Below are 26,196 nucleotides of genomic sequence, written 5' to 3'. Positions count from 1 at the left end.
TGAATTACCATCCTTAGGAATAACGTCAAGAACAGTTAAATCATCCACACACTTCCAGCGATTGGGTATATTACAAGCTAAATCGTTAACCACGGCAAGAAACAAAATAGGGCCCAACTTTGTTCCCTGTGGAACTTCAAGAGTAAGGTCCATCATGCTTGTTAAACATTATTAAAACGGACAACTTGTTTACGATTCTCAAAAAACTGCATACTGTAGGCAAGATGGCTCGATCAACATTCAGATGAACCAATTTCTCAATAACAATAGCGTGATTAATTCGGTCAAAAGCTTTACTGAAGTCTACGGTAAACATATTAACATAATTCCCCAATTTATCTAGACCCTGGTGAATTGTATCCAGTATACTTATCAAGTTGCTCTATAGAACAACCCTTCATACTTCCAAATTGTAGTAAATCAATCCACTTCTTGAAATCACCCATCACCCATTCAGATAGAAAACCTTCAAAAAGTCTTGCCAAAATAGGAGTAACTGAAATTGGGCGTAACTGATCAAAATTAATAACCGGAGTAGTTTTTGGAATTGCACAAACAGATGCTCGTTTCCAAATTTCAAGGAAACAGCCAGCTTCCAAACAAGCATTAAAAATGTGAGTTAATGGAAATGATATTTCAAAAGCAAATTCCTTTAAAAGCTTAACTGGACAAATTCCAGGGTAACCAGCTTTTGATAGGTTCCATTTACGAAGCCGCTTGTAAACTTGTTGATGGGTTACCCGTGAAGGCAAAGAAACAGCTGGTAAGTATTGGAGTCGAAGAATTTAAATCAAGGGGCGGCAAACTTGAACAAATCCAAGAAAAATGTACACTGAGGTCATTTGCTATTTCACCGGAAGATTTATTAACATTGGGCAATTCAAAAGACCTCTTATGATTGCCTATTAGAAGCTGAATTTAAGTATGCCACTGACCAATATCAGATTTCTTCAAATACCTAACCCTTTAACGGTAGCAACTTATTACAAACTGTGAGTTGTTTCTGGAAATTAAACAAATATTTCCATTTCTAAATAAAATTTAACTTTTGTAATACTATTTCTGATTCACTATAACTGTTCTATACATTTAAGTCACACATTGCTCTGATTGTTCTGATTTTCAAGGCAGAACCAAACTCAAATCATGGCATTTTGGTAATCTGTCTGACAGCTCATTTGACAGAGATCTTTTCTCAGTCACTGCGAACACTGGAATGTAAGGAAACAAGGAAAGAATCCAGCCAAATTACTATGCACTGAGGCTGCGTCAATTAAGCGTATTTTTTGAAAACCAGATTCCGAAAACCCTGCACGTAAATCAAAGGGGTGGGGTGGTATTTATAACACCTCGCTCTCAGGTTCGGTATCTTGATTGGTAGGAGAGCGCCTGACTAGACTTTTCTGTTTTGACAATTTTTGAACCAGCTCTCAAAAAAAAGACTATCATGTAGTCTGGTTGGGGAAGATGTGGGAACTGAACCTAACCGTGGCAACGACACCTTGAAAGCATTCCGTTTACCAAAAGAGAATGCTCAACGGAACTACATTGGCAGCCAGTCCCGGCATACGATGCACGATACGCGGCAAAGGGGACGCCTCCTTCATTGTGTCTTCTTCTGTGTTGGTGCAATCTTTGGAATTCTTTCAGGTTTCCGAGGGGGGTGCAGTAGGCCTTAGGATAAAGCTTGTGCATCACATGGGGGGTCCCCCTTTACCGCACATCGCGAAGGGTATCAGTCCGCGAGGATGGGCTACTGGCTCATACCCCCACCCAAAAAATTGGAAAATGAAAAAAAGTACAGTGGCTATACAACATTATCTCGGTGATAATATTGGATATCGGGCAGGAAATAATGCTGCCATATGTGTAGGCCCCTACTGACACAAAACATGCAATTTTTGACAAACAGCTCCCCGTTATTATTTCTTGACATGTGTCTAGCTCCCTATCCCACGACGTGACGTGTGACTGACTCATTTATTGTCGTTGGGGGACTTGCGCAGTGGCGTTTTGATGAAAACAAAGTGCTTAATGCAGGCCGTCACCACTGAAGACAGCCACTATTAGATCCTGACTTACAGTACCCACATAAAAATCCATTAAGAGTGTTACATTTAAAACATTCCGAACCGATGAAATCAAGAGTCAAATAAAAAATAATAAATAAAAGGACAACTGTACACGCAGCAAATCGTCATCAAAAAGTTCTTTTGACATATTTCATTTGAAAATCTTACGTCTGAAAAGGCCTAATTTACACGTGATAAAATATGGTCAAACTCATTAGTCGAGTTGTCTAGAGCGAAATTCTCTATTCCCTAAGCGTTAAGTAGTTTCTGCATCTTCCTTTGGGTTTCAGAGTGATCTCGTCCAGTATTCCGTATCCTTGGCCCGGAACAAGTTTAAAGTTGAACTTGTGCAGCAATTTGGCGAGCAGAACACGGGCCTCGATCTTGGAAAAAAAAGGAAGATGGAGGTTTTGGTCAGTACAAAGCTTGTAACAAAGATGGTACCGGCAATTCCACGCAAAAGTGGAAATTCAGCCACGCTATTGCTGCTTTCAATATCACTTATAATTCAGAAAAAGACCTCTTATTTGGTTAAAAACTGCCTACGATCATAAGGTCATAATTTTCCACGTTTGAATGGAATTGCCCTTACATTATCAATAACTTCTTTTCAGACTCAGTAGACGCATAATGAGTCTACACTCAGTAAATCCTCAATGGAAGACACTTGGAATGCTTGGTGGCGGCAAATACACCAGTACCACGTGATCAATAATTGTGTTCGCTGTGTGGAGTATGCACTGGAAATCTGCCTAGAAACACGGTATTTGCTCATAGTAGACTACACCAAGCCACGCTTAAATTCATGAATGTGTGTGTTTTTGTTCATCATGCCATGGAATTAAGATCTCTAACTGCAAATCAATACCTGCAACATCTCAACAAACATGCGCACACTTACCAAAGCAAACTGCTGACCAATGCAGTTACGACTACCGAGTGAGAACGGAAAGTATGCATACTGTGGTCTGTCAGAGAGATACAAGTGCAGTGTCAATTAATAAGTAATGAAAAAGAAACAATTACTGGTTGATAATCAACGCCGTGCAGTGGCGTATAGGACCGGGGGACCGGGGCTCATACATTATTCACAGATTTCAAATGCAGGGGAGGGGAGCAGGTGCATGGCCATACGCTGGAGGGGGACACATGCCACATGTGCCCCCCCCCCCAGTTACGCCACAGATTAACACACGAGATCAAGGCGGGAAAGATTTATTTACCTACCATCGAAAGACTACCAACTCAAGCGACAAGTCAGCCTACCAAGAAGCACTCTGTAATAAGGACGATATATACATGCACTTCCTGGGAATGTCCAGCTTTCTTAGCAATGCCACAGGTTTGGACAAAACATCAGTGGATATAGTGCCGCTGTTGCCTGACGCGTGTGAGAAAACTGCATTTGCATCTTAAAGGAAAAGCAATCCATAGATTAAACTAACTTGTCATCACTGGCCTTGAAGCGGTCGGGATCAAACTGTAACGGATCATGGAAAAACTCCTCCATCCTTGCCATCGCGTAAGTATTCGGCTTGAGGTAGAATAATCAGACAGAAACATTTGTTACAGGAAGGACAGACTATGAAACAAATACGTTTCGAAAAAAATTTAACGCTACTACTTCAACTAGAACACTGCCCATCAAATAAATTTTGAAGTAATTCATTTTTTAATTTGAAAAAATAATTTAGCTTGACAGATTCACAATTTCGAAAATGTGGAAATCTATCAGAAGGCTTTCATTTTCGTGTCATCAATCTCTGTGACACAATGGAATTCTGGAAGTTATAAACGACCAACGTAATTTTAACAAAACGTACAAACACCAGTGATCCCTTAGGAAGCTTATAACCTTTGACCGTGACGTCACAAGCCAATTGTCTACTCGTTCCAGCCACTGGAGGCCACAGACGAAGCGATTCTTTGAAAACCTTAAACAGGAAGCGAAAGTAATGAATTCATGAAACCAATATCCTTCATTTAAAATGTCACAGACGGATGTTATCAGACTAAGCACTTTCATTCTGTTAAGATTTAAACGAACACAAAGTTGGGACATTACAATGTGTACAGCCCAGAGAACGTACGTGAAGACGCAAGTAAGAAAACCTTACCGCAGCCTATGCCAACACATAACTTGTCAGTCCAAGGCCATCGATCGGTCTAAAACCCTTCGGCAAACTGAAATTTAGAAACACTTTTGCAAGGCACATTGTCGAAAGATACTTGACGAAAGCAATCCATTTCAGATACCTTTTTTTGTTCGGTTGTAAAAAAACTCGACCATTACTATTCACATGGAATGACCTTTGTGAAAGAAACACGCGGCTGTACCATAAGATTTAAGAACGAGATTCTACAGCCTAAAACTCTTCGCCTTTTGCACGTTATGTTTCACTGAGATACATTATAGAAATTAAAGGCGCATTGGATAAAAAATAATTGGATAAAAAAATAATAATCCACACAATCACCTTAAGTGGTCTAAATTCTGAAAAGGTCTCACCTGTATCATATAGGTGAATTTACCTATGTCAGCGTACTCAAGAAATTCCTTGTCTCCATAAACTGCATCAATCTCTGTTTTCAGTCTACAGCCAAAAGTCGGATATATGTGGGTGTTAGTAGAATATAAAAGAGGAGACCAACGTAAGCTTAAGCCACATGGTATCCCACCTGCTTTGATGTCGTTTGAATAAAATTTGCGCATCATTAAGGCTATATTGAGTAACGGTGGACTGAAGCTGTAAAAGATTAATTTTGAAAGACAAAGGCTTTTCGATAGTTACCTCTGGTTTATCGAAGTAAGAATTTGAAATTTGTCTTTTTAAAATTCCAACCTTCAGATCCAAATTTCCCAAAGTAGGTACATTCTTTTCAGTTTTTCTCATTCACTGTCTTTTGAGGTTCCTGGCTAAACCTCGCAAATTTAGAACATAATAATATGTCAACTGACTTAGCGCTATACGAGTACCTATGCATGACTTCTGGGTGGTGTCCCAGCTCCACCAATGTGAAACTCAGAAGATTGGCAGTTGTCTCTTGACCTGTCCAGGTTAGAGACAGGACCAACGATTAATCTGGCAGTCCAAAAAAAGTCGGCAAAAAATCAGAATACCTGAAGTTATTTCACACTTCTAATTTACGCTAAAAATCATGATTGAAGGACCAAACTTTTCAATTAAAAAGAGGCGCGAAGAAACTTCTCACCAGCAATGAAGAACGTAACAAACTCGTCAATCAGTCCTTCCTCATCAATCGCCTGTTCTCCTTTGAAACAATCGACCTCTTTCAAGATGTAAGTCAGGATGTCATTCGGCACATCTTCTTGTTTCTCAATGGCTCGTAGCCTCTCCTCAATGCACTGACGGCCTGTCTCGCGGAGGAAGTGTAGGCTGTCTCGGACCTCTTTTCGAATTTTACGAGAGGCTGGAAATGGACTAAACTAAGAAACGAAGGAGAAAAAAGAGACGAAAAAAATGACACGGTGTGCCTGTTAAAACACCGGCCTCAAGCAAACTATATCTAATCATGATCCCCAGGGAGAGAGTTAACAATCTACTATCCACCACTATTGAAAGTTTCTCCCCACTGTTTTCATACGATTTCGTAGCCCGGGGACTGACATGCATCCATATACTATCTCCTCGGTTAGTGCACCCAGGGTCTGTAATCGCAATGTAACCCGTTGAAATTTGGCCTTAAGAATGAGATTTTCTACATTACACTGTATTGTTAACATTGCTCTTTTCGATTTCTGACGACCTTAAACCAGTGCAGTTACACAGGGAAGCGGCAAGTCATTTTTGCAAGTCCAAGTCAAGTAACAAGTCAAAGCTGGTATTTACAAGCCAAGTCACAAGTCACAAAAATAGCGACTCGAGTCCGACTCGATTCGAAGTCACATGATTCGAGTCAGCAGCTCTGGTTGTACATCGGTGAATCTAATACGGGACACTCACAAATTTGACCCCTAGCGTGTACACAAATCGGGGGACTGGGGAATGTTAGGGCTACAGCGACTGATATCGTGGAAGAGAACGCGAGTTTTCCCTGAACTCATGGGCCGATTACCGTAGTGACACTACTAGCCGCTGCAACCTGAATACTCACTCTTGTCAACGGGAACGTTCTCTCCACATCAGCCCCTTGAAAGCATTTGGACACTGCCTTCTTGAATGGAGAGTTGTCGTCCAGAGTGACATTGAGATCCATCCCAAATGCAACCTGTCACCACATACAGGACATGACATAAGCATAAAAGACAGCAAGTGAATCCGGACAGGATTTTGAAGCAAGACTGACATCTGACTAATTATGGCAGGGCCAAGATTGCTAATTTTTGACTAAATGGAATCATGAACATACTGAAAATTGTCGCATCCAAAAGAAGTAACTCAAAAGCTAAAACACACTCAATGTCAATTTCAAAGTCAGGGAACTCTCTTTTCTGTCGAGACACAACACCATTCTGATCAGCCCCAACTGTATATGTATGTTCCACAAAAACGACAAGATTATGGTGTTTGGAACAATTTGCGAAAGTTTGTTTTGACTTCACCGTACGCTCTTTTAATTTTGATATACTGCATTGTCATTAAACAATTACAAAATTACAGTAAAGCATACAAACCTTTGTCTTTAACTGTCTCATCTAACTGATTTATCATTTCAACCAAATGTTCAAATGGGATCTTTGACCATTGTAGTCTAGTTCTTTCTTCAAGAAAACCAATCCACAACCACCCCTCCTACCACCGCTCTTTACCTTCGCAATGATGTCAAGCGTGGTTCCATTTAATTCATCTAGCATTACAACCTCGGTCTTCCCATCAGCCTTGGGGCTCAATTTCTCAATCAGCAAATCTGCACCTGTATTGAACTGTCCCATCAGGCCCTGAAGATACCTAAACGGGTTATTTTAAGGAAAAGGTCTTAATTATCAATGGCTTGGTGGTGCAAATGATTAAGGATTTAGATTTACGACCCAGAGAGTCTGCTCTTGCAAAACTATAGACAAATTCAAACATAATTATATTCACTTCCATTTCTAAAATAACAGATTAGCTCAGTTTTACACAATTTTTGTATACGTCATTTCATGCTTTTATTCCTCTAGAAGTAGCTTTCGGATTTACTGATGAAAATCAGTCAGTACGTTATTGAATTGAAAATAAATAAGCAGTGATGACAACGATGCACAAAAAACCTGCAAGCACCTTGCAGCGCGACTTATGGACGAAGTTTCACACCACACAACAACAATCACCTTACCTCCTGTGAAAGGCGGGGCTGAAAAGAGCTCGTTTTTGCGCATGCGTCGCAGGGTTGACGTCAGAGACGAGGCCATTTCCAAGAAAACGATTTCCAAGGATCTTCATGAAAATCTTATAGGCCGCGTACGGCTTTGGGTGCGTGTCCGTACACAGGAGTTCCTGTGACCAGAAACCGAGAAATTTCTCAGAGGCACGTCCTAAAAATGGATACATCAACACAGTTTTAACTGAGCCTGAAAAGTACAGTGGACGGAATACTCTTTATCTCTCCGTCGAGGATTTTCCCCGCCAGTTTTAATGGATTTCTAAACTCTTCTGTCTTGCTTAAATTTTGGTGCGATTTTTATAAAATTAAAAGAGTGCCACTTTCGTATTGAAGTATGCCTTAAAATGATAGGATCTCTTATTTTTCACTGCATGATGCAAAGTACCTATTGACACACTACATATGATGAAATTGCTCGTAGTGGTTAGTACAAGGCCCAGATTCCTCTTCTGGCTGTGGGGGATAAACCGGCTCTCGAAAGGTTAGAAACAAGCCTTGGAATAAGGAAACTTCTCAGCTCGGTTTGATAAACCCCAAAGATAACCTGATAAATGCAAAATTTTCTAGGGACAAGCCGCTGAGATTCTGCAAACAAGGTCCACATAGATTTTCTGTAGCACTGTGGATATATCTCTTTTTTGGTATGTGGGGTTCTGGAAAGAACCGGTGGTACTCAACATTTCGGACAGTCCGGACAGAGCATACTGTCCGAAACGTTGAGTACCACCGGTTCTTTCCAGAACCCCATGTACTCAAAAAAGAGATAGACCTATATCCATGGTGCTACCACAAACCTACCATTTTACTTGCTACCTCCACCATAAAAAGCTTCAAATCTAATCCAATGTCCACATAATCACGCACGATGAAAAGGTTTGTACCAATGAAAACGGCATCTTCCATGTGCGACAGCTTCAATGAACATACAGGGGCCAAGTTCTTTGGTAGAAACATTAATTTTCAGGATTAACTGTAGTGATGTAAGGGGGAAAATTCGAGAAAATAAACAGGAACAGCCTGAATCCCAACCTGCTTGGATTAAAATGAAATAAGTTTTGTAATGGCGGGGGGGGGGCACGCGGTGTGGCCACACCGCGTAATCCTCCCCAAAACAATCAGAATGGATATTAAAACAAATCGAGCCATCCAGCTGTGAAAAAAAGTACCTTGACGAAATCGGGGTCGAGCACAAAAATGACTGGAGTGAAGAAGAAAAAGACGGTAAACACAGGTCCACATTGGCGCATCCTGCAGAAAGAGAGAAAAATCGATATTTCAAGAATATTTTAGTAGCCTGTGGAAATCCACCTCATAATCACGTCTTTTTCGTGGTATAATATCATTCAAGGTCAACTGCAAAGAAGAATGTTACATGTATGTTCTCTCCAACAACACTGCATATCGCAAGACTTCGATTTCACTAGCCTTCTACATCTCCGAAATGATATCGACGGTCCCTCCTGGCAGACTCATCCGTCCGTGTGTCCCTTCAGCTCCTCAAATCGTGGACTCACCGTTGTATTTGATCGCTCTCTCAACAGTGATACAAATCACTATTCTTACATTTTTTTGTAGTGACAAGGAAGCTACGACTTGCGGAAGCCCATTAAATGCCAGGTACCATTTCGTAATAACACAAAACGTTTGCAAAATAAAGATATTATACCTTAAACAAATGGGCTTGTGTAATTATTCGAGTGTATACAGACAATAAGCTGTTGACTTTCGCTTAAACCCTCTCGGCCACTGACACTAAGATGCACACAGCACTCACGTGCGGATGTAGAAGGTTTACCAACGCCAATCGTGCATACCTGTTCCCCGATCGAATTTTTGCTTGATATTTTTCCATGGCTTAAACTTCTTACTGTTTGGTAAAAGTGATCCTCCCGTTGAGGCATCAACTTCAAGGCCAGCGCAGGCAAGTAATCACACGCCATTAGAAATGATCGGAGCTTTATATCAATTTTTGAGGGGTCTTCCTGAGCAAAGGTCAATTGCCCTTTTCGCCAATAGGGAACTTGGCCGTCAGAGTTTCAGTGAAACAGGTCAACGCAAACAACTTACATGTCAACGACGGCATCGGAGAAAGACAAACTCTTCCGCTGGTATTCTATCATCAGTGAAGCATGGCCGAAAAGAAACCTATATGGCACGGATACAATGTTTTTTTTTTTATTATAAATCTAAACAATAGCATGACCAGCGCATTATGCAACACTGCCCCTGCTGATATTCCTAGCGGGTTGACATCAGTTTCCTTCAGAAAATTGTCAGTGGGGCGTCATATTTATAACTTTCTTGCCACAGTTTCTAACTATACACCTTTACACTCCCAACTATTACACGCAGTCTATGGACGGACTGGCAATGAGGTCACCAGTGAACGTCTGTGCATTCTACCTCCATGGTAGGGGCGCCCCAACGGACTGTACGTGACCAGAAGAGGGTCTTATATTTCTCCAGGCCGAAGGTAAAGGGAAATAGGACCGCCTTCTGGTCACTCACAGGTCCGATGGGGAATGGTCATGCTCCAGTGACCTCATTGCAGTGCCGCCAATCTGTGCTGCGAACTGAGGGGGTGGGGTTGGGGCATTGCGGGGGGGGGGACTTTCATGGCCATAGGAATTTAAAAAGGGGGGGGTTGGAGACTGACACCATATGACACTAGGTTCAGTGTTCATTGTACAGATCTGTAAGTTGTTATACCCTCCTTCCGAACGCACGTGGAGTCCGAAAAAATCTTCACAATCCTCCTTAATGTTTTTCTCACCACTAAAAAGTGGCGAGGGAGGATGATTAATCCCCACTAGCTTGCTTGGGTGATATATACCCCATCCCCCCGGGATTTACGCTCATGCCTCATTGCCAGTCAATGTAAGTGTAATAAAGGACTTCCAGATAGGAAATCTGAAAATCTTCATGACCTTTTCTTGCCTAAGGGATAAGGCTACATGTTTGAAAAGCTTGGAATTCGCTCGTCGAAGAAATACAACCATAGTCTCCTGTTTCACTGTTTGCACTCACCCTTTCAGTCCTTTCCTAGGTGCAGTGGGAATGTGCGCGTACTTGCAATGCTGGTAATACACGTAGAAGACAAATACTGCGAACAGAAGACCTATACAGACGAGCAAGAGAAGCATCAATCCCAACAGACACGTTGCTAGTGTAACAGCAGCCATTTTGGGTGGTGAGTCGATAGATTATTGTTTGACTGCACTACACAGCGTCGACCTACTTTAGTACGCACGACCTCGACCGGCCTTTAGAAAAAGGACAAAAAAAATTTCACAAGAGTGGGAAGGTCAAAGCTCGAACAGAACAGTGCTTTCCGATGCACGCGTCTGTGTCTGTGCTGACAATCAAATTTTACATTAAATTTATTCCGCACGAAATTTAATGCGGCCCTAATTTATTAAAACTTTTCGTCAGAAAGGAGATGGGTAAAAAAGCAACAGTCTTAACTGACCTGGCACGAGTCGACCTTATTGAAAGGGAATTTAACATTTTTATTTTGGGAACCATTCAAAAGAAAAGAAAACAATGAAGAAATTCATTTTAAATTAATTTCATTTACAATAATGAATAATTTCAAATATGATTTATTATATCTAAAAGTAAGTGTAAGATTTAACCTGCGTCACACACTTTAAACGTTTCAAAACTCCTTTATCGAAACTACTTCTGCAGTTACATCAGATCAGTCGGGTTCGAAATCTATAGTACGAAAATACAAACGGGAACTTACAATAAGTGAACCTTAATGTTGGACTGTCAAACAAATCAAGTCACTACTTTTAATAGTTTGCAAATAACTCTGTCTAAGAAAAATCTACTTATATAAACCTCTTAAAAGCATGCATTTATAAGTCAAACAATAATGATCTATGTGTCTTTCACAAGAAAAATCTCGATCAGATAAGTAATCATGCAATAATAAGCTAATGGCCTACTTTAGTCACCCGTACCTTTTCCTCCTTCATACATTTTGGAGTGTTGTTCGTCACGAGCAACAGTATTTGATGTACTCTATTCGCTTGTGCAACAAAAGAGGGTCTTAACTATTTCCAGCAACTATTCTATTCTAAATTATTGGCGATTTGATTGACTGGACCAATCAACATCGACCACCGATTGATTGACCGGTCCATTTTTATTTGCTTGCTTCGTATGAAGTAGGGGAAGTTGGGGCTACTGGACAACTTAAGCATATTCTTGATTCTAACCATATTCAATAATCAAGGAAAAGGATAAAACTGCTCTTAATATATGACCAAAACACTTGTTTATTTATTGCAAACAGTTGAAATCAATTACATTAATAAAAATTATGAATATAAACTCATTACAAATTCATCCAAAAGTGGACCAGTAGCCCACACCTGGGGCAAGTGGACCACATTAAAAAACTTTAAAACGTGCCACCAGAAGAATATGAAATGAATCGTTCAATAATTTGTGCAGTTTTAATGAAACCGAGGTCTCGGAGAAACAACCTCGGTTAAGCTTGTTCAATTTACATCAGTCAATTTGTAACAAGGTGCTGACCTTTTTCATTTCTGTAACATCAACCACATTGAACATTTCAGGACTCTGTTTGTATGTAGATGGGCAATGGAAGAGGTTTGTATTATGACACAACATAACCCTGCTCAGTTCAGCATCTCATTATGTAGGTCTTTCCATTGATCAGCATTTTCATTGCTGCGATAAATTCCATTGGACAAAGTGAAAAAAGTATAGTCTCACGTAATCGAGATTATTTCTGCACCGCATCATCGAATTTTAATGAAGTATTCAGTTTTAAAAAGAAAACATTGTAGGCTTGAACGAACTACCCAAAACAACAATTTCTGATTTTTTTTGTGAGAAAACAAATGTTACTTTTGGGTTGCGTTTTTTTGGAGAACAATACACAGTTTGTATTGTTCTGCCGACAGGGCACGTAACCATGCAAAGCCCACAAAGGCTATGCTGTCGTTCGACAATGAACCTTTCTTTAATACAGAAGTTAACAAGATTAACAGTGTCATTGTCCTACGATGATATTACACATTCACGGTTACTTCTGTGAATCAAACCAGATGCGTGACTAAGAATCTCTTGTCTTAGGTTTCTTATGGCAACTGCATCCGGTTTCTCACTCTATAAAAGCCCTGCCTCATGAAGAGTCAGTCAGTTTTTAGATGTAAGTGTCAGACCAAATCAGTAGCCTAATTAGATCAACTAATTTCTCCGTCTTCAGAGATGTAGCAATAACCGTATTCTTCGATATTTGTTCCACTTTCCTTGCAGTTCTAACATAAGGTTCTCAATAATTGCTTAATAAAGTCATGATGAACACATCAAGTTTTGTGTACTGCTGTACATCAACTAGGCAAAACTCCTCTACACATTGATGACTACCCGCCAAATCGTATTTCATTTGAATAGCTTACGGCTTGCTTAAAATGACTTGAGATTTACATGAACTTAACTACTAGGCCTATGCCACCTCTAACGTTGCTAAGAATTATGGCCGATCTCGTTTACATCTGAAGCATATTTCTCTATTCCCTAATCGTTATGTAGTTTCTGCATCTTTCTTTGGGTTTCATTGTGATCTCAGCCAATACGCTGTGACCCTGGCCCGGAACGAGTTCAAAGTTGAACTTGTGCAGCAGTTTGGCAAGTAGAACACGGGCCTCGATCTTAGATAAAGAGAAAACATGAATTGGTCAATGAAAAGCTTGTCACATTCATCACTTGCAGCTTCTTATCAGACGCGGGAGAAGTGTGCAATCAGTGAATCGTAAGTTGGAGAAAAACAAACCCTGAAATTGACAAGTGGTATATCTGAATCCAATGCCCAAACTACCAGGCGATCCTGGGGCCCTGTATTATGGAAAACAGTGTTGCTAATTGGATTTGAACTAAAAAGCGATGACATCCGAAAACTCCCACCGAACTTCCCTTTGCTGGTGCAAAAAGAATGTATAGAGAATAACAATTTCAGGAGTTTGCATTTCTAGGGCAATTTGGAAAGAAATGGTATGTGCGCTTAATGTAGGTTACAATAGGTTCGCCATTATAAATACAATGAAAGTGTGTTTATTCGTAACATAATGAAATCCAAACCCCTGACTTAAAATTAACACCTACGTTCGTTGAAACAAATCATAATTACCAAAGCAAACTGCTGACCAATGCAGTTACGACTACCGAGTGAGAACGGAAAGTACGCATACTGTGGTCTGCCAGAAAGAAACGAGTCATATAAACTTTATTGATTATTAATGGAAAAGAAATGATGACGAGACAGCATGCCAGGGAGCAAGAATTATTCACCATGAAGCCAAAATTACCAATTTACAAAAAAGTGAGGGAAAAAAAAAACCGCGTCGCCGCACACCTTATGGAGCCAGCCCCTTACCAGAACTGGAGACTTTTTAGGCCTTATTTTTCGCTGTGCATCTGTATCAAATCTCAGTTGCAAAACTAAGAGTGCCAAACAATGACTCATCTACGATCTGATATGTTATCCATAACTGCCAAGCAAATGAAATTCAACAATGAAAATACCCTAATGAACAATGAAATTATGAAATATAATAATGAAATACTGGCAAGGCCATTTTGACTCTTTTTTCCCATTAAAAACGGAGAAGAGAAATACAAATGTATAAAGAATAGTACTGAAAAGGCATCTTGAATATTTTTGTCCGGATGTTTTCTGAGATCAGCTCTTGTTGTTTTGTCAATGTCACAAGAACAGAAATACTAACCTGTCATCACTTGCATTAAAGCGGTCTGGATCAAACTGCAACGGGTCGTGAAAAAACTCATCCATTCTTGCCATGGCGTATGAACTTAGCTTGAGGATAGTTAAAAAAAAGTAAATGTAAAATTAGAAACATTATTCAGGTAACTTAATAATGAACGAAAATAAGTGCTTGAGGTGGACTCCCTTTATATAGGCACCTAATCAACGAGATATGCGTATATATCTTATTATCGCTGTGCCCTCCAACAAGCTCGGTGTTGCATCTCGCACTCTCCGGTGTAGGTGAAAATAAAAAGTCTTAGAACTGAAATTGGACGTCCCAGGCAATTCTTGCACAAGAGTGGCTCAGAGTTTTCAACCAACTGCGTCACTGGCGACACATAGACCAGCGACCACATACTTCAAGGCGCCTACTAAAATCGCCAAGTCTTCCATGCATGTGGTACTTCCAGACTCATGGAGTTATGGAGTGCAGTGGCTATGCACGGCCTCCAAATGCAACTTTGCAATCCACACGAGCGGATTAACAATGGAAGTTTTCCGTGGATCTCCTTTCTCTCAAGTAGGTACTTAACCGTAAACGAGCCGCGGAATCCGCCCATCGACATTTTTTCACGAGCCGAGTTTTTAGGATTTTTTAAGACACTATGCGGTCATTTTGTTAAAAATTGTAAATACCATTCTCGCGGAGAGTTCATTTTGCCGAGGCAGGTCAGCCAAACATGCATACTTATTTCAATATTAAGGAATGTCTTGACATGCATGTCTACTTACAAAAACAAACAAAAACGGGCACATGACAGCCGAGTTCGGGGGGTGGGGCAGAGAATCCGCCCCCAGCGGACGGTCCAATATGACTCGGCTCTTCTGGGCACAATACCATTACAGACAGCAATTATAGCTCCAAGTAACCGAGCTCGTATATTAGGTTTACCAAATTTTGCGGACCTCCTTTCTGTAAATGCTGGATCACCCACTGCATTATAATATGAAAAATAAGTGGTTTTTTTTACAACTTACCAACACTACAGTTCCCTTAGGAAGCTTATAACCTTTGACCATGAGGTCACAAGCCAGCTCTCTGCTGGTTCCTGCCACTGGCGGCCACAGACGAAGGGTTTCCTTCAAAACCTGTGAGATTTCAACCAAACTGTGCCTTTACGCAACATAGAGGCAAATTATAGCCAGTAAAATCAACATTACTGCAAAAATCTGCTTGTTTAAGGGTCTGACCTGAATGTAACGTAAATATAAGCTAGCCCATCAGCTATGACCAGTGGAGAGATGTAAACGAATAAGGCCATAGCAAAGAGATTAGTCCCCATGACACATTCCTATAAGCTCCGTGCTCAAACACTACCTCAGCCAATCAGGTTACTCTTTGAGCTGTTCTATCCATTGGCGTAGCTGGGATTGTACCAGTAGGGGGCACAAGGGAGCACCAGCATTTTTATGGGGGGGCAGCTTTCAGTGGTGTGTTTTTGGGGGGTTAAGTTTTTTCTAACCTTGTTTAATATTCACTCACCCATTTATCTCGTTTTGGGTTTTTTTGGTGGGGGGGCACCTGGGAGCCCCGGGAATTCGTGGGGGGCACATGCCCCCCAGGCACCCCAGTTGCTACGCCCTTGTTGCTATCATAAACACAGCCCACGTATACTATGTCCAGTAAAAACCTATATGTGTTCTTATACCTGCATCATGTACTTGAATTTACTGATGTCAGTGTACTCTAGAAAATCCTTGTCGCCAACAACCGCATCCACTTCAGTTTTCAGTCTGTGGCAACAGTTAGAAATGCGAGTGTTAAACAAGATTAATGAAAAAGAAAAGGGACTTTGTTTTACTGTTAACATGCGTGTTTGTTAACTTTATTTTGTGAGCTTGTGAACTTCATCAAGTTGACACCGTCCGCCAAACTGAGAAACGAGTCCTTTTGCTTTTCTAATCACGCCATTGCAAAACTAATAAGTTTGGAACACGCCATTTCTGAAGACCATATAGTTCTTCAAGAACCACAGGCTTTCCTAAGGAACATCTCTCTTAATTTTTTTTTCGTCGTCTTTTTGGATAAATCACTTAACCCCAGCAGTCCTGAGTTCTGTATTCTAATACGGTTTTGTATACACCATAGGGCGTTTAATTAATATATCACTCTGAACGACATCGTGCAATGTTTTCGGTACCTGTGCAGAACTTCCGGGTGGTGCCCTAGCTCCACTAGAGTGAAACTCAGAAGATTAGCAGTTGTCTCCTGACCTGGTCGGGTTAAACAAAGTGGTAGTCAGTCAACATGCTGGACTTTCCAAAAATACTTCCCTTCCAGGTATTAAAGCTTAAAATAAAAAAACAGTTGAAGGAATTCTAAGTGCTATTTTGATTAGTATTTGTTGGGCCCTGAACATATTTTTCATTTCATAAAAGCCAACCTTAACTTCTTACCAGCAATGAAAAGCGTAACAAACTCATCAATCAGTCCTTCCTGATCAATCGCCTTTTCTCCTTTGAAACAGTCGATTTCTTTCAAGATGTAAGTCAAAATATCATTCGGTACATCATCCTGTTTCTCCATGGCTCGTAGCCTCTCCTCAATGCACCGACGGCCAGTATCTCTGAGGAAGTTGATGCATTTCCGAACCTCGTTTCGGTATTTACGAGCGGCTGGTAAGGGACTAAACTGTAAACATTCAATCCATGTTTAAAACTTTAATTTCACGGAAGTGGCCACACTGATTTTCAAAACGAGGCTTTGCAACAGAAAGTATAAACATCGCGGGGGGGTGAAGCAAAAGGAATGGCTCAATTATTGATTGCGCATGCCTGTATGACTGCAGGACGACGATCTCCTCTAGATTCACGGCAGGGTTTGTAACTGTATTAAATAAAAGCTCTTTGTGGGATTCTGACCGAAGTCGTAACGCAGTGAAGCTATCCAAACTTGGAGTTGAAGCGTATATCTGAGATTCAGTCACCCCGGGCTCGATTCGTTGCAGTTTTGCTAAGCTACAATAATTGGATTTGTACAGTTTATCAGAGGTTATCAAAAGTTGTCTTTTGTGACCTCATGCCATTCTTTTCGTTTCCCTCTCTTTAGAACACATGTATTGTACATATGCAAAAAGAACCAGTACCTGAGGATTTGTCTTTAAACAACTAAGCAATCTACTTCCACACTGAACTCTCTCGAAATAATTATTTTGATCGATGAGTAACCCCTCCCCTAGAATCAATAAAATACAATCGATCAGCAGGCGGTGGTCTGCTTGTTGAAGGTAGATGGAATCAGACTGTACTCGTTGCTCCTTTGCTCAATTGAGTATCGATCTTCTGGATCGTTCGTTTCTTAGGCCTAACGACACTTTGTGAGCCAGTTTTACGATTCTTTGTTAAATTACAGTGCATGGCATTCAAATCAAATCAGTTTTTCTGCATGTACAAGGTTATTGTGATCTTAACCACCTGCTACCACATCCCACAATCCGTCGGCGACTCATGGGTGCATTCCTACTGTAACGCCAGCAGGCTTTCCCCTCTTACCACTAGCCACGGGTTTTTGCTCTCTTTATCTCCTCCTTGAAAGCACATGGACACCGCCTCCTTGAAGGGAGAACTGTCGTCCAGCGTGATATTGAGATCCATTCCAAATGCAACCTGTCAACAAAACATGGGTCGGCACTCGTACAATCAAATCTTTGCATGAAAGCGTTCCCCGACGACTTCAAATTATAACACAAATACACTCAATCGAGTTGCTAAGGGCTGAGTTTGTCGGTTGAGGTTTAATTAGTACAAAAATGGAGATAAATCAAAATTCAAAAGCACGAAACACCCAAATTTGTGTCTTCTTTTCCCTTTCAAGTTATTCCTCCATCTTGCTCCACTGCACAATCACGATGTTGTCTACAAGTATACAAGCACACTTTTGGGCATGAATTGTGACAACTCATGTAACTGCTGATATTTGCCCTCGTTAGTATAACTGACTCTAAAACACAGAGTTTAACACTGGTTTAGACATTATCCAAATTTAAACTCTACGAGAAATGTTCTTCGTAGCATATTTTATGTGCGTTTTTGGCTTTATAAAAACACGACCAGGATATAAATCTGCACTTTTCATATTCTTTTTATAAAGCAGCACCTCTGTCTTTATGACGACGTTTACTCCAAGGATTGCCATCATTGCTTTGCACATTAACGGTGGTCAGAATACCGCCTGCTTAAATGTGCAAATTATCCTTCCACTAGTGAAATTAACCCCACAGGCAACTGAATGTATACATTAGTGGCACTTTGTGAAATGCGGGTCAAATACCATCGTTAAGCCTCTTCTTAACAATTTTTTCCACGCGAGAAATGGAAAGTGAATACACAGGCCTATAGTGACTGGGGCCAGGTATAACTGCCTATTGTAATAATTACAATAGGTGCAGAAGCCCGAACTGAAAATTAAAAACATAAATTCCATACAGCATTAAGGGGAACTGGTGGCGTTTGTTTATCCAACCTTTTACCTTCGCAATGATGTCAAGCGTGGTTCTATCTAATTCATCCAGCATTACAACCTCGGTCTTCCCGTCAGCCTTGGGGCTCAGTTTTTCAATCAGCAAATCTGCACCTGCATTGAACTGTCCCATCAGACCCTGCAGATACCTAATGCATTTCAGAAATATCTCTTTTTCAAAGGCTGGATGTATGTATCATAATAACAACGAAGGATTTCCATTCACGATCTGAAGAGGCCGTTCATGCTCAAGTGAGGCGGCCTACTTTGTTCAAAGATATTTTGACGTTTTTTATTTCTAATTTTGTGAATTCGTTCAGTTACAAAGCTAACTCTTATTATCACCACGTCCTATATGATACAGTGTAATTCGACCACCAGAATTAGAAGCCATTACTGCGGTGGCACAACGCTCGTAGACAGGTGGTACGTGCGCTTTACATGCCTCTTCGACCAACAGGGTGTCGTGATTTGCCAAATGCACGCGCGCGTCAAGCTGAAGAATGTGCGTGTGAGTGCGGTGCCTACGCAGTTATGGCTTCTAATCGGATTAGTCTATAATCCGATGATGGATCTAATATTTCACTTAATCTTACACAAGCTTTGAGTGAGAGCAATGAAAAAGATTTGGGATATGTATGCATGTACATTTCCTCACAGTAAAAAGGCTGGGCAAGTTCTTGCCCAACGTTGGGTACGAGGTGAATCGTTTTAACTATTGGGCAAAAAGATCAAAACGCTGGGTACAAAGTAGTATATAGCACAGGTCATATATTTTGACAACTGTGGGGTACAATAAGATAAGTTTGCCCATACGTTAGGAGGGAATCAACGCCGTTGGGTAATCTTTTTGCTCAACAACTCAGCGATTGACCTGGTAGTGCTACCCATTGTTAGGCAAAAAATTGCCCAGCGGTTTTACAGTGCTCTGTAGGCCACCACTATAAGAAGAACCACGCAATTTCGAGGAAGTGAAAATAAATTCAACACAGTATTGAAAACTGGGCAACTAAAGCCCATTTCTTACATCATGCACCCACCCATTTAATAATTTTGACGGACACATACGACATAATGTTAATCATCATCTTACTTTCTGTGGAAGGCGGGGCTCAGAAGAGCCCGTTTTTGCGCATGCGCCTCAGGGTTAAGTTCGGAAACGAGGCCACTTCCAAGAAAACGAGTTCCGAAGATTTTTATGAATATCCTGTAGACTGCATAAGGCTTAGGGTGCGTGTCGGTACACAGGATTTCCTGTAATCATACACGAAAGTAAAAAATGCATCAATAAGCCATTTGCGAGTTAAATTTGAATAAAATCCAGTAGGCCTACACCGAGTTATTCATTGAGAACAGTGTATTGTTGCAAGGCGTCTCTTATGTAACTCAGCAAAATCTTGCCCCGAATCACGAGGTATAGCGACAGTGCTTTTAGTATGGAGAATTCAAATTATCACGTTCACTCGAATTTAAAAGAACTCAGCGTACCAGGTTTTATTTAAATTTAACTCACAAAAGGAATATTATCCAAAGACCTTCTTATCAAGTTTATGCGCAGACGAGAGAAGGAATACTCCCACTTACGCAGTTTATTTTTACGCCAGGTCGTTGAATGAGTTTGTAGGTGATGTCCAGCAAGCACACACAGTTGGACCTGTAATTATCTTGTCTATTCAAACGTACCACTCTGGCCAATAATATCAAAGTAGGCTTCTTCATTTACAGTGTTTAACAAAAATAAGATTCACATAAAATACTGTAGCTTAGATGGTTTATGACAATGGATGAAAGTGCCTCACTGGACTGGTGTAAATACTGAACAGACGTGCTTATTTTGTAAGGAGGCCTTTCAATGCCATGGAATTTGTCATTGAACAATACGCAGGAAGACTCACCAGAATATTTGCCAAGGTGTGCAAATTCAAAGTGTTTTTTTTTTAATACATGGAGAAAGGGTTTCAAGGTTACCAGCTGTTTCATCTGACAGAGATACCAGCAGCAAGAGTAGTCTTTGGTGTGTATTTTTTGAGCGGAGGGTTTATGATACCAAAAGGGACCGCCGAAATTAAGTAAAACACGGTGTCGGACCCATTGATCAATTAAGCAACAAACAGAACTAAAGAGTGTGGATGCGGGCCTATCATTCGAGCTACTGTCGGGGGTATGGAGATCACATACCTTGACAAAGTCAGGATCCACCACAAATATGAGTGGAGCAAAGAAGAAAAAGACGTGTATCACAGGTCCATATTGATGTATCCTTCAAAACAATGAACGGAAGTACAATAAGCTAATCAACGCCGCTCAATTTCTCAAAACCGTACAGTGTACGTAACCAGCATTCAATTTAACGTCAAAGCCCAATGAGGAACGTGGGTTAAGATGCAACATTTTTAACAAAACCATTCATGGATGCAACACCAAAATGTTTTACTGAAAAAAACAATATTCCATCAGATAAAACTGAATTACAACTACAATATCATTCAATGAACACAACCACCATAGATGTTCCAGCTTATCAGTAGGGTTCGTTTGAACCCAGAATGGATTTAGGAAGCTTGCGCTTGAACAAGAACATTATAGCCGCCAAGCGAATTCATGTGCCTATTTTGAATTTATCAGTAAAAGAAGTCAACCTTGGCGATCTTGAGCATACCGAAGTTACATGCAAAATAACAAAATCTGTCTTGTACGATCAAGCTCTTGCCATTACCAGCCAACTAAATAGATTGAAACAGCACATTTTATTTCGACTATTCTGATATACGCCATGGTCAAACTTTATACCAAACGGAAAGCATCACTCCCGCTTCGGAAAATTGTCTCCAATTTCCCGAGCCCTTTTTCATTGCTTTTTCATAAATACTCAGAACTCGACTCTTTTTAATGATTTCTTCATTTTTCAATATAATTTGCATAGTTATTGCCACTCAACATTATAAGCTGTCAGAGTGGTAAAATCTTAAAACCCTAGAGACACATACGCCCTGTACCCCAGACTTTACGTTATAATCTTGCATTGCTCCATGAAATGTGAAATATTGAAACTTTACTGGTATTGCTAAGCCAATAGAGTAGACAACACTTGTTTCATGTGTCACACACTTTATGGAGGGTTCGCTCACGGCGCTGTAATTTGTTTTCTCGTGCAGTATTGCTGCTTACGCGGTTTTTGGCAATTAATTTCATATCAACGATTTTCTCGCTCGAGAAAACGAGCAATGTTTGCTGAACATTATTGATGAATAAAGAACAAACTAAGCAAAAGATTTCATTAGCTACTATAACTGAGGGGGCTACAGTCCTCGTTTACATAAAATAATCCTAGGAATTCCTCCGAAATCAATTACCCGCTACATAGGTTCCTACGTTCGATCAACGTCTGATAAACGTCTGGAGACTACGTGGGGAACGGGCTCCAACAGCGCCTACTCTTAATCGAGAGAAGAGCTACAGAGGCTTTGCGTGGCAGTCATCTTGCAGGACAATTTTTTATACAGAGAAACCTTCTTCGTGCATATCCCGTGGAATAAAAGCACTGTATGGCTTGGAAGACTGCAGCCATGCAAACCTTTGATAGAGTACCGAGGTGAACACGTTACTCTCACAATAGGGCGTTCTCGAAATAAGTGGATTCGGTTAAACTTTGGTTTCGCGGCTTTCAAATACATGTTCAAGCTCTGATGGGAGCCAGCGAAATTGAAGTCTAAGCCGAATCCCCTCGTTTCCAAAACGCCAGTGTGTCAAGGCATTAGCTTGAAAACCAGCGCGTGAAGCAACACGCGCGCGTATACCCGTTCGTTTGCACTGCACTTAAGGTTCAAAACGACGTTACACGTCGGTGTCCTAGAGAGAGCATCCATGTTGCATGTCTTTTTTGTAATGTGCTGGGATAGAGTACCGACCGACATTGGCTTACAGCTGTCCTATTTACTGCATTGTTGCTTCGAAAATGTACGCTATATAAACTTACATGTCAACGATGGCATCGGAAAGGGTCAAATTCCTCTCACGGTATTCCATCATTAGTGAAGAGTGGCCGAAAAAGAACCTGTAACAAAATATTGGTATTTAGAAATCTAAACATCATACTTGGTCAGTCCCTTATCAAAAACTGCTCACCCATCTGCCATTATCTAAAAATGGTTTGTTCGGAAATCCTAGATAATCATGATAAATACTAATTGGGATTCCCATCCCAGTTGGAACTCAAAACGTAGTCCCAGCTTTCATTTTGTAAAGGAGCTGTGGCATGCAACACTCGTGAAATTGTCTTTGTAATGGTCAAAGCATTTCACCAGATCTGTACTGAAACGCCGTTCGTATATCATACTACACGATAATCGCATCATCACGAGGGACACCCACAAGTGAGAGTGCTCTTCGTTTCAGAGCCATTAATCTACGTGTTTTACATGCACAAAACCGATCCAGCCCCGTACCGTGTACGGTACACTGCGTCCAACGGCCTGTCATCGCACGCGTGCATGTACAATGGAAATTATGTGTCTGAGTAGTGTACAATGTTCGAATGGTTCATGCATGAATAGTACATGTAAAACTGGGGATATATGCCGTGAATTTCAACATTTCCTGTCAAAATTATAATGATAGATAGACCTCGGTTTCAATAATAAATTTCATGTTAACTTAATGTACCTTTGTGATCGTCTTTCGTTCCCGAGTCACTTAAAAGGTCGTAAGATTATGAAGGATAAACGGATCCGTGCTGAGTTATAGGTCGACATGCAAACGCGTCCGGTTGGGAAGAGAAAAAACCCTAGCGGAAAACTGTCAGCAAATCTAAAACTTTCACACCTTTCTCAACCACAGCACACTTTTTAAACCTCAGGGAGAACTTTGAATTCTTTGTTTCAAGCCTTCAAAAATCGCATCTAAACGTAAACAAATTATCGCTTACGAAAACAACGTTTCACAAAATCATTAGTTTTAACCACTCAGGTACTATTTCTCAATTTATTTTCACAAAGTACGTCTGAAAAAGACCTTATCTTACCACGAAAATATTGTTGGCAGGTATTTTTATTTCGAAAAAGTGAAAACAAGACGTAAAGTTCATGAAATGAAGTAGTTGCTTGCTTGGCACGAATTCCCATGACCCTCGACGTACACAAACGGCCATAAAAATTGGACATGCAGTTAATAATTTCCCAGTGAAACATAGTTACGTGAACTATCATGGCAAAGACAGGCTAGTGTCTGTTCCGCATGACTGGCCCACCAGGCCTGCGAGCATCGGTTGCCATGGCCACCCTCAAAAAGCCATTAAAAATAGTAGGCGAAATGTTTGGTTCATTTCATTTTACCTTTCTCCCAAAAGCATCTAAAAAGCCCAAATGTAGCCTCATCCATTCAAAGGGCCATGAAAGGTCACATGAACAATTGTTTAATTTTTGCCGCCCCCGAGAAGTGCAACTGTGGGTCAAATCCTAACCAAGCCAGGAGAATGCGAGCTGGCGCTCTGCACTAAGAGAAATGCAGAATTGTATATTGATGCAGGCGCTACCACTACTTGACGATTTTGGAAACAAAATGGCTATTCATTATTGTATACAGTAGGGGGTGCGGCTATCGCTTACCAACTGTCCGTGAACTCTGGCACCTTCCATACACAAAGCGGTTTGTTTCCAACAATGGTGACAATTAGTACTATATGTGGCACCACTATCTCTGTATACGGCTCTGGGAGGAATTCGGCGGTTGACGAGGACTGCAACTAGGTTTCACTGCATATATAGGGGCCTAAATTTTAATTGTGGATTTGAACACGTTGGCATGACATTTACACTACGGGGAAACAGGCGTGATAAAGGCCAATTGGCAAAGCGATGTGTGCAGGAGTAGGCCTACACAGTTGACGGCGACCATACATAAAAGACAAATTAGGCCAATATCACGAAACACGTACAGTATCTACGCTACTGTGCATACTCACCCTTTCCATCCCTTGCAAGGAACGGCTGGAATATGTGCATACTTGCAGTGCTGGTAATGCAGGTACAACACAAATGCTACAAACAACAGTCCTGCACAGGTGAGCAAAAGGGCCAGCAATCCGAACAGACAAGTTGTGAGGGAAACAGCGGCCATGTTAGGATGTATATAAGCTTGTTGATTGAAGACGCAGAGATCCTGTGTAAGTTATTTCAATCTCTGTGACACTTGTATAATAGTCAGTACCTACGATGCTACGACCCACCAGGTTATGTGAAAGGACAGTCCTTCATGCACAGTTTGAAGGTCACACGGCCCAGACTGACAATGCACACCAGTTCGTGCCCACTGTCTATTGGGTCCATATTATTTCAGTTACGAAGCCATGCAGCAGATTTATTGGATTCTGTTACGTTTGGTAAACCTTAAAGATTAAAGTGCAATTCCCTCCGGTTATTTTTGGTCATGCTGCAACTTTTGAGGTTGTTTCGGTGCCTGCGTGTTTCAAGTTTTTTATGTTTTGGGGTTGAACATTGATATCGTCTGGCGCAAAAGCTTCGTTAGGCTACTATGCCGTATTTCATGGACATTTATGATTTCCTGTATAAAGATGCACAAAGAAATGGAGCGGGATATGAATATGTGGCCTCCAGAATGTCGTTCTTCGACAAAGAGGTTCTTTGGCCCTATGTGAGTGGTTCCACTTAATTAAGTTATCCTGCAGAGTCCATCAGGCTCACAAAAAACTATACTCACAAAAAAAAGTAAAAACAACAAAAAGTGTGCATGGGAAACTGAGTAGACCGGTGCTAATTACATACCGGTATAGATGAATAAAGAAATTAACTGAATTTGAATCATCTCAAGCATTGACCATCATATCTGACAGGTGAATCCCGCCAGTTTGCAAAATCGCTAGTTGTTGCTCTTTGCCTATAGCCATTTGCTAATTCTCAACACAGTAGGCCCACGTATCAGTTTCTAGGAGGTTCAGTCATCGTACATATACAGTGACGCAGAGCTACTGCTGTGGGGAAGGAAAGCAAAAGAAAGACATTTTTCTCCAGTAATTTTGTATAACTGTGTTGCGCTGCACAATGAGACGAACAAGCTGCCCGCTGCACAATAGCGTGTTCGGTTCGCTTCACTGATGAACCACAAGATGGGGATAAACACCTTTATCATAAAACGGTCGATTTGATCATATTTTTCTTAAGTTTAATTTTGCAATTGTAGTCCAGGCATCCGCTGTCCCGATTTTGCCTCTGTCTCTGTTCCGGAAATAGATTTCCTTGTACCTGTTGTATTGTGCTCCCTCTCCGCACCCAATGGACTATGGGTATGAGGACAAACTGTCTGGTCAATAATGTGTATTTGGAGCTGTTCATGTGATCATTATTGATGAGGATTTTCCCACAATGCACCAACTGCAAGAAGTACATGGGTCGATAACGCACACCCGATGTCAGACTTATGACCCAACACAGTCGATGTTAACTGTTGGACAGGCTATGCCTGCACCGTTCTCACCCACAGTCGCGTCATATGAACACATGGCTGTATTTGTTCATCTTGAA

At 40.9% G+C, this 26,196-nt stretch overlaps 2 protein-coding genes across 3 annotated transcripts; both read right to left on the bottom strand.

The window, feature by feature from the left end:
* Window positions 1-838: 838 nt before the first annotated feature.
* LOC110978166 (cholesterol 24-hydroxylase-like) lies at window positions 839-10,620 on the bottom strand. Of its 2 annotated transcripts, none has more exons than XM_022232945.2 (13): window positions 10,425-10,618; window positions 9,465-9,542; window positions 8,564-8,645; window positions 7,350-7,510; window positions 6,844-6,982; window positions 6,189-6,302; window positions 5,286-5,520; window positions 5,050-5,122; window positions 4,582-4,666; window positions 3,896-4,006; window positions 3,518-3,606; window positions 2,974-3,040; window positions 839-2,455 (listed from the first exon to the last, which is right to left on the bottom strand). In XM_022232945.2, the coding sequence occupies exons 1-13, from the start codon at window positions 10,577-10,579 to the stop codon at window positions 2,315-2,317; spliced, it is 1,530 nt and encodes a 509-aa protein (XP_022088637.2). In that variant the 5' UTR covers window positions 10,580-10,618; the 3' UTR covers window positions 839-2,314. The 2 variants fall into 2 exon arrangements, 1 of the variants encoding a protein (XP_022088637.2); XR_015425299.1 differs by having other exon boundaries at window positions 2,382-2,455; window positions 3,928-4,006; window positions 10,425-10,620.
* Window positions 10,621-11,659: 1,039 nt separating this feature from the next.
* LOC110978168 (cholesterol 24-hydroxylase-like) lies at window positions 11,660-26,182 on the bottom strand. The gene is made up of 13 exons (XM_022232947.2): window positions 24,621-26,182; window positions 22,638-22,715; window positions 20,840-20,921; window positions 19,755-19,915; window positions 18,672-18,810; window positions 17,695-17,808; window positions 16,600-16,834; window positions 16,344-16,416; window positions 15,852-15,936; window positions 15,181-15,291; window positions 14,162-14,250; window positions 13,564-13,630; window positions 11,660-13,087 (listed from the first exon to the last, which is right to left on the bottom strand). The coding sequence occupies exons 1-13, from the start codon at window positions 24,773-24,775 to the stop codon at window positions 12,947-12,949; spliced, it is 1,530 nt and encodes a 509-aa protein (XP_022088639.2). The 5' UTR covers window positions 24,776-26,182; the 3' UTR covers window positions 11,660-12,946.
* Window positions 26,183-26,196: the final 14 nt, after the last annotated feature.

This window comes from Acanthaster planci, linkage group LG01, assembly GCF_054643075.1.
Source record: "Acanthaster planci isolate LZ-2023a linkage group LG01, COTS_SCS, whole genome shotgun sequence".
Lineage (NCBI taxonomy): Eukaryota > Metazoa > Echinodermata > Asteroidea > Valvatida > Acanthasteridae > Acanthaster > Acanthaster planci.
The sequence above is the reverse complement of the archived record's forward strand: the minus strand, read 5'-3'. Positions and strand labels throughout refer to the sequence as shown.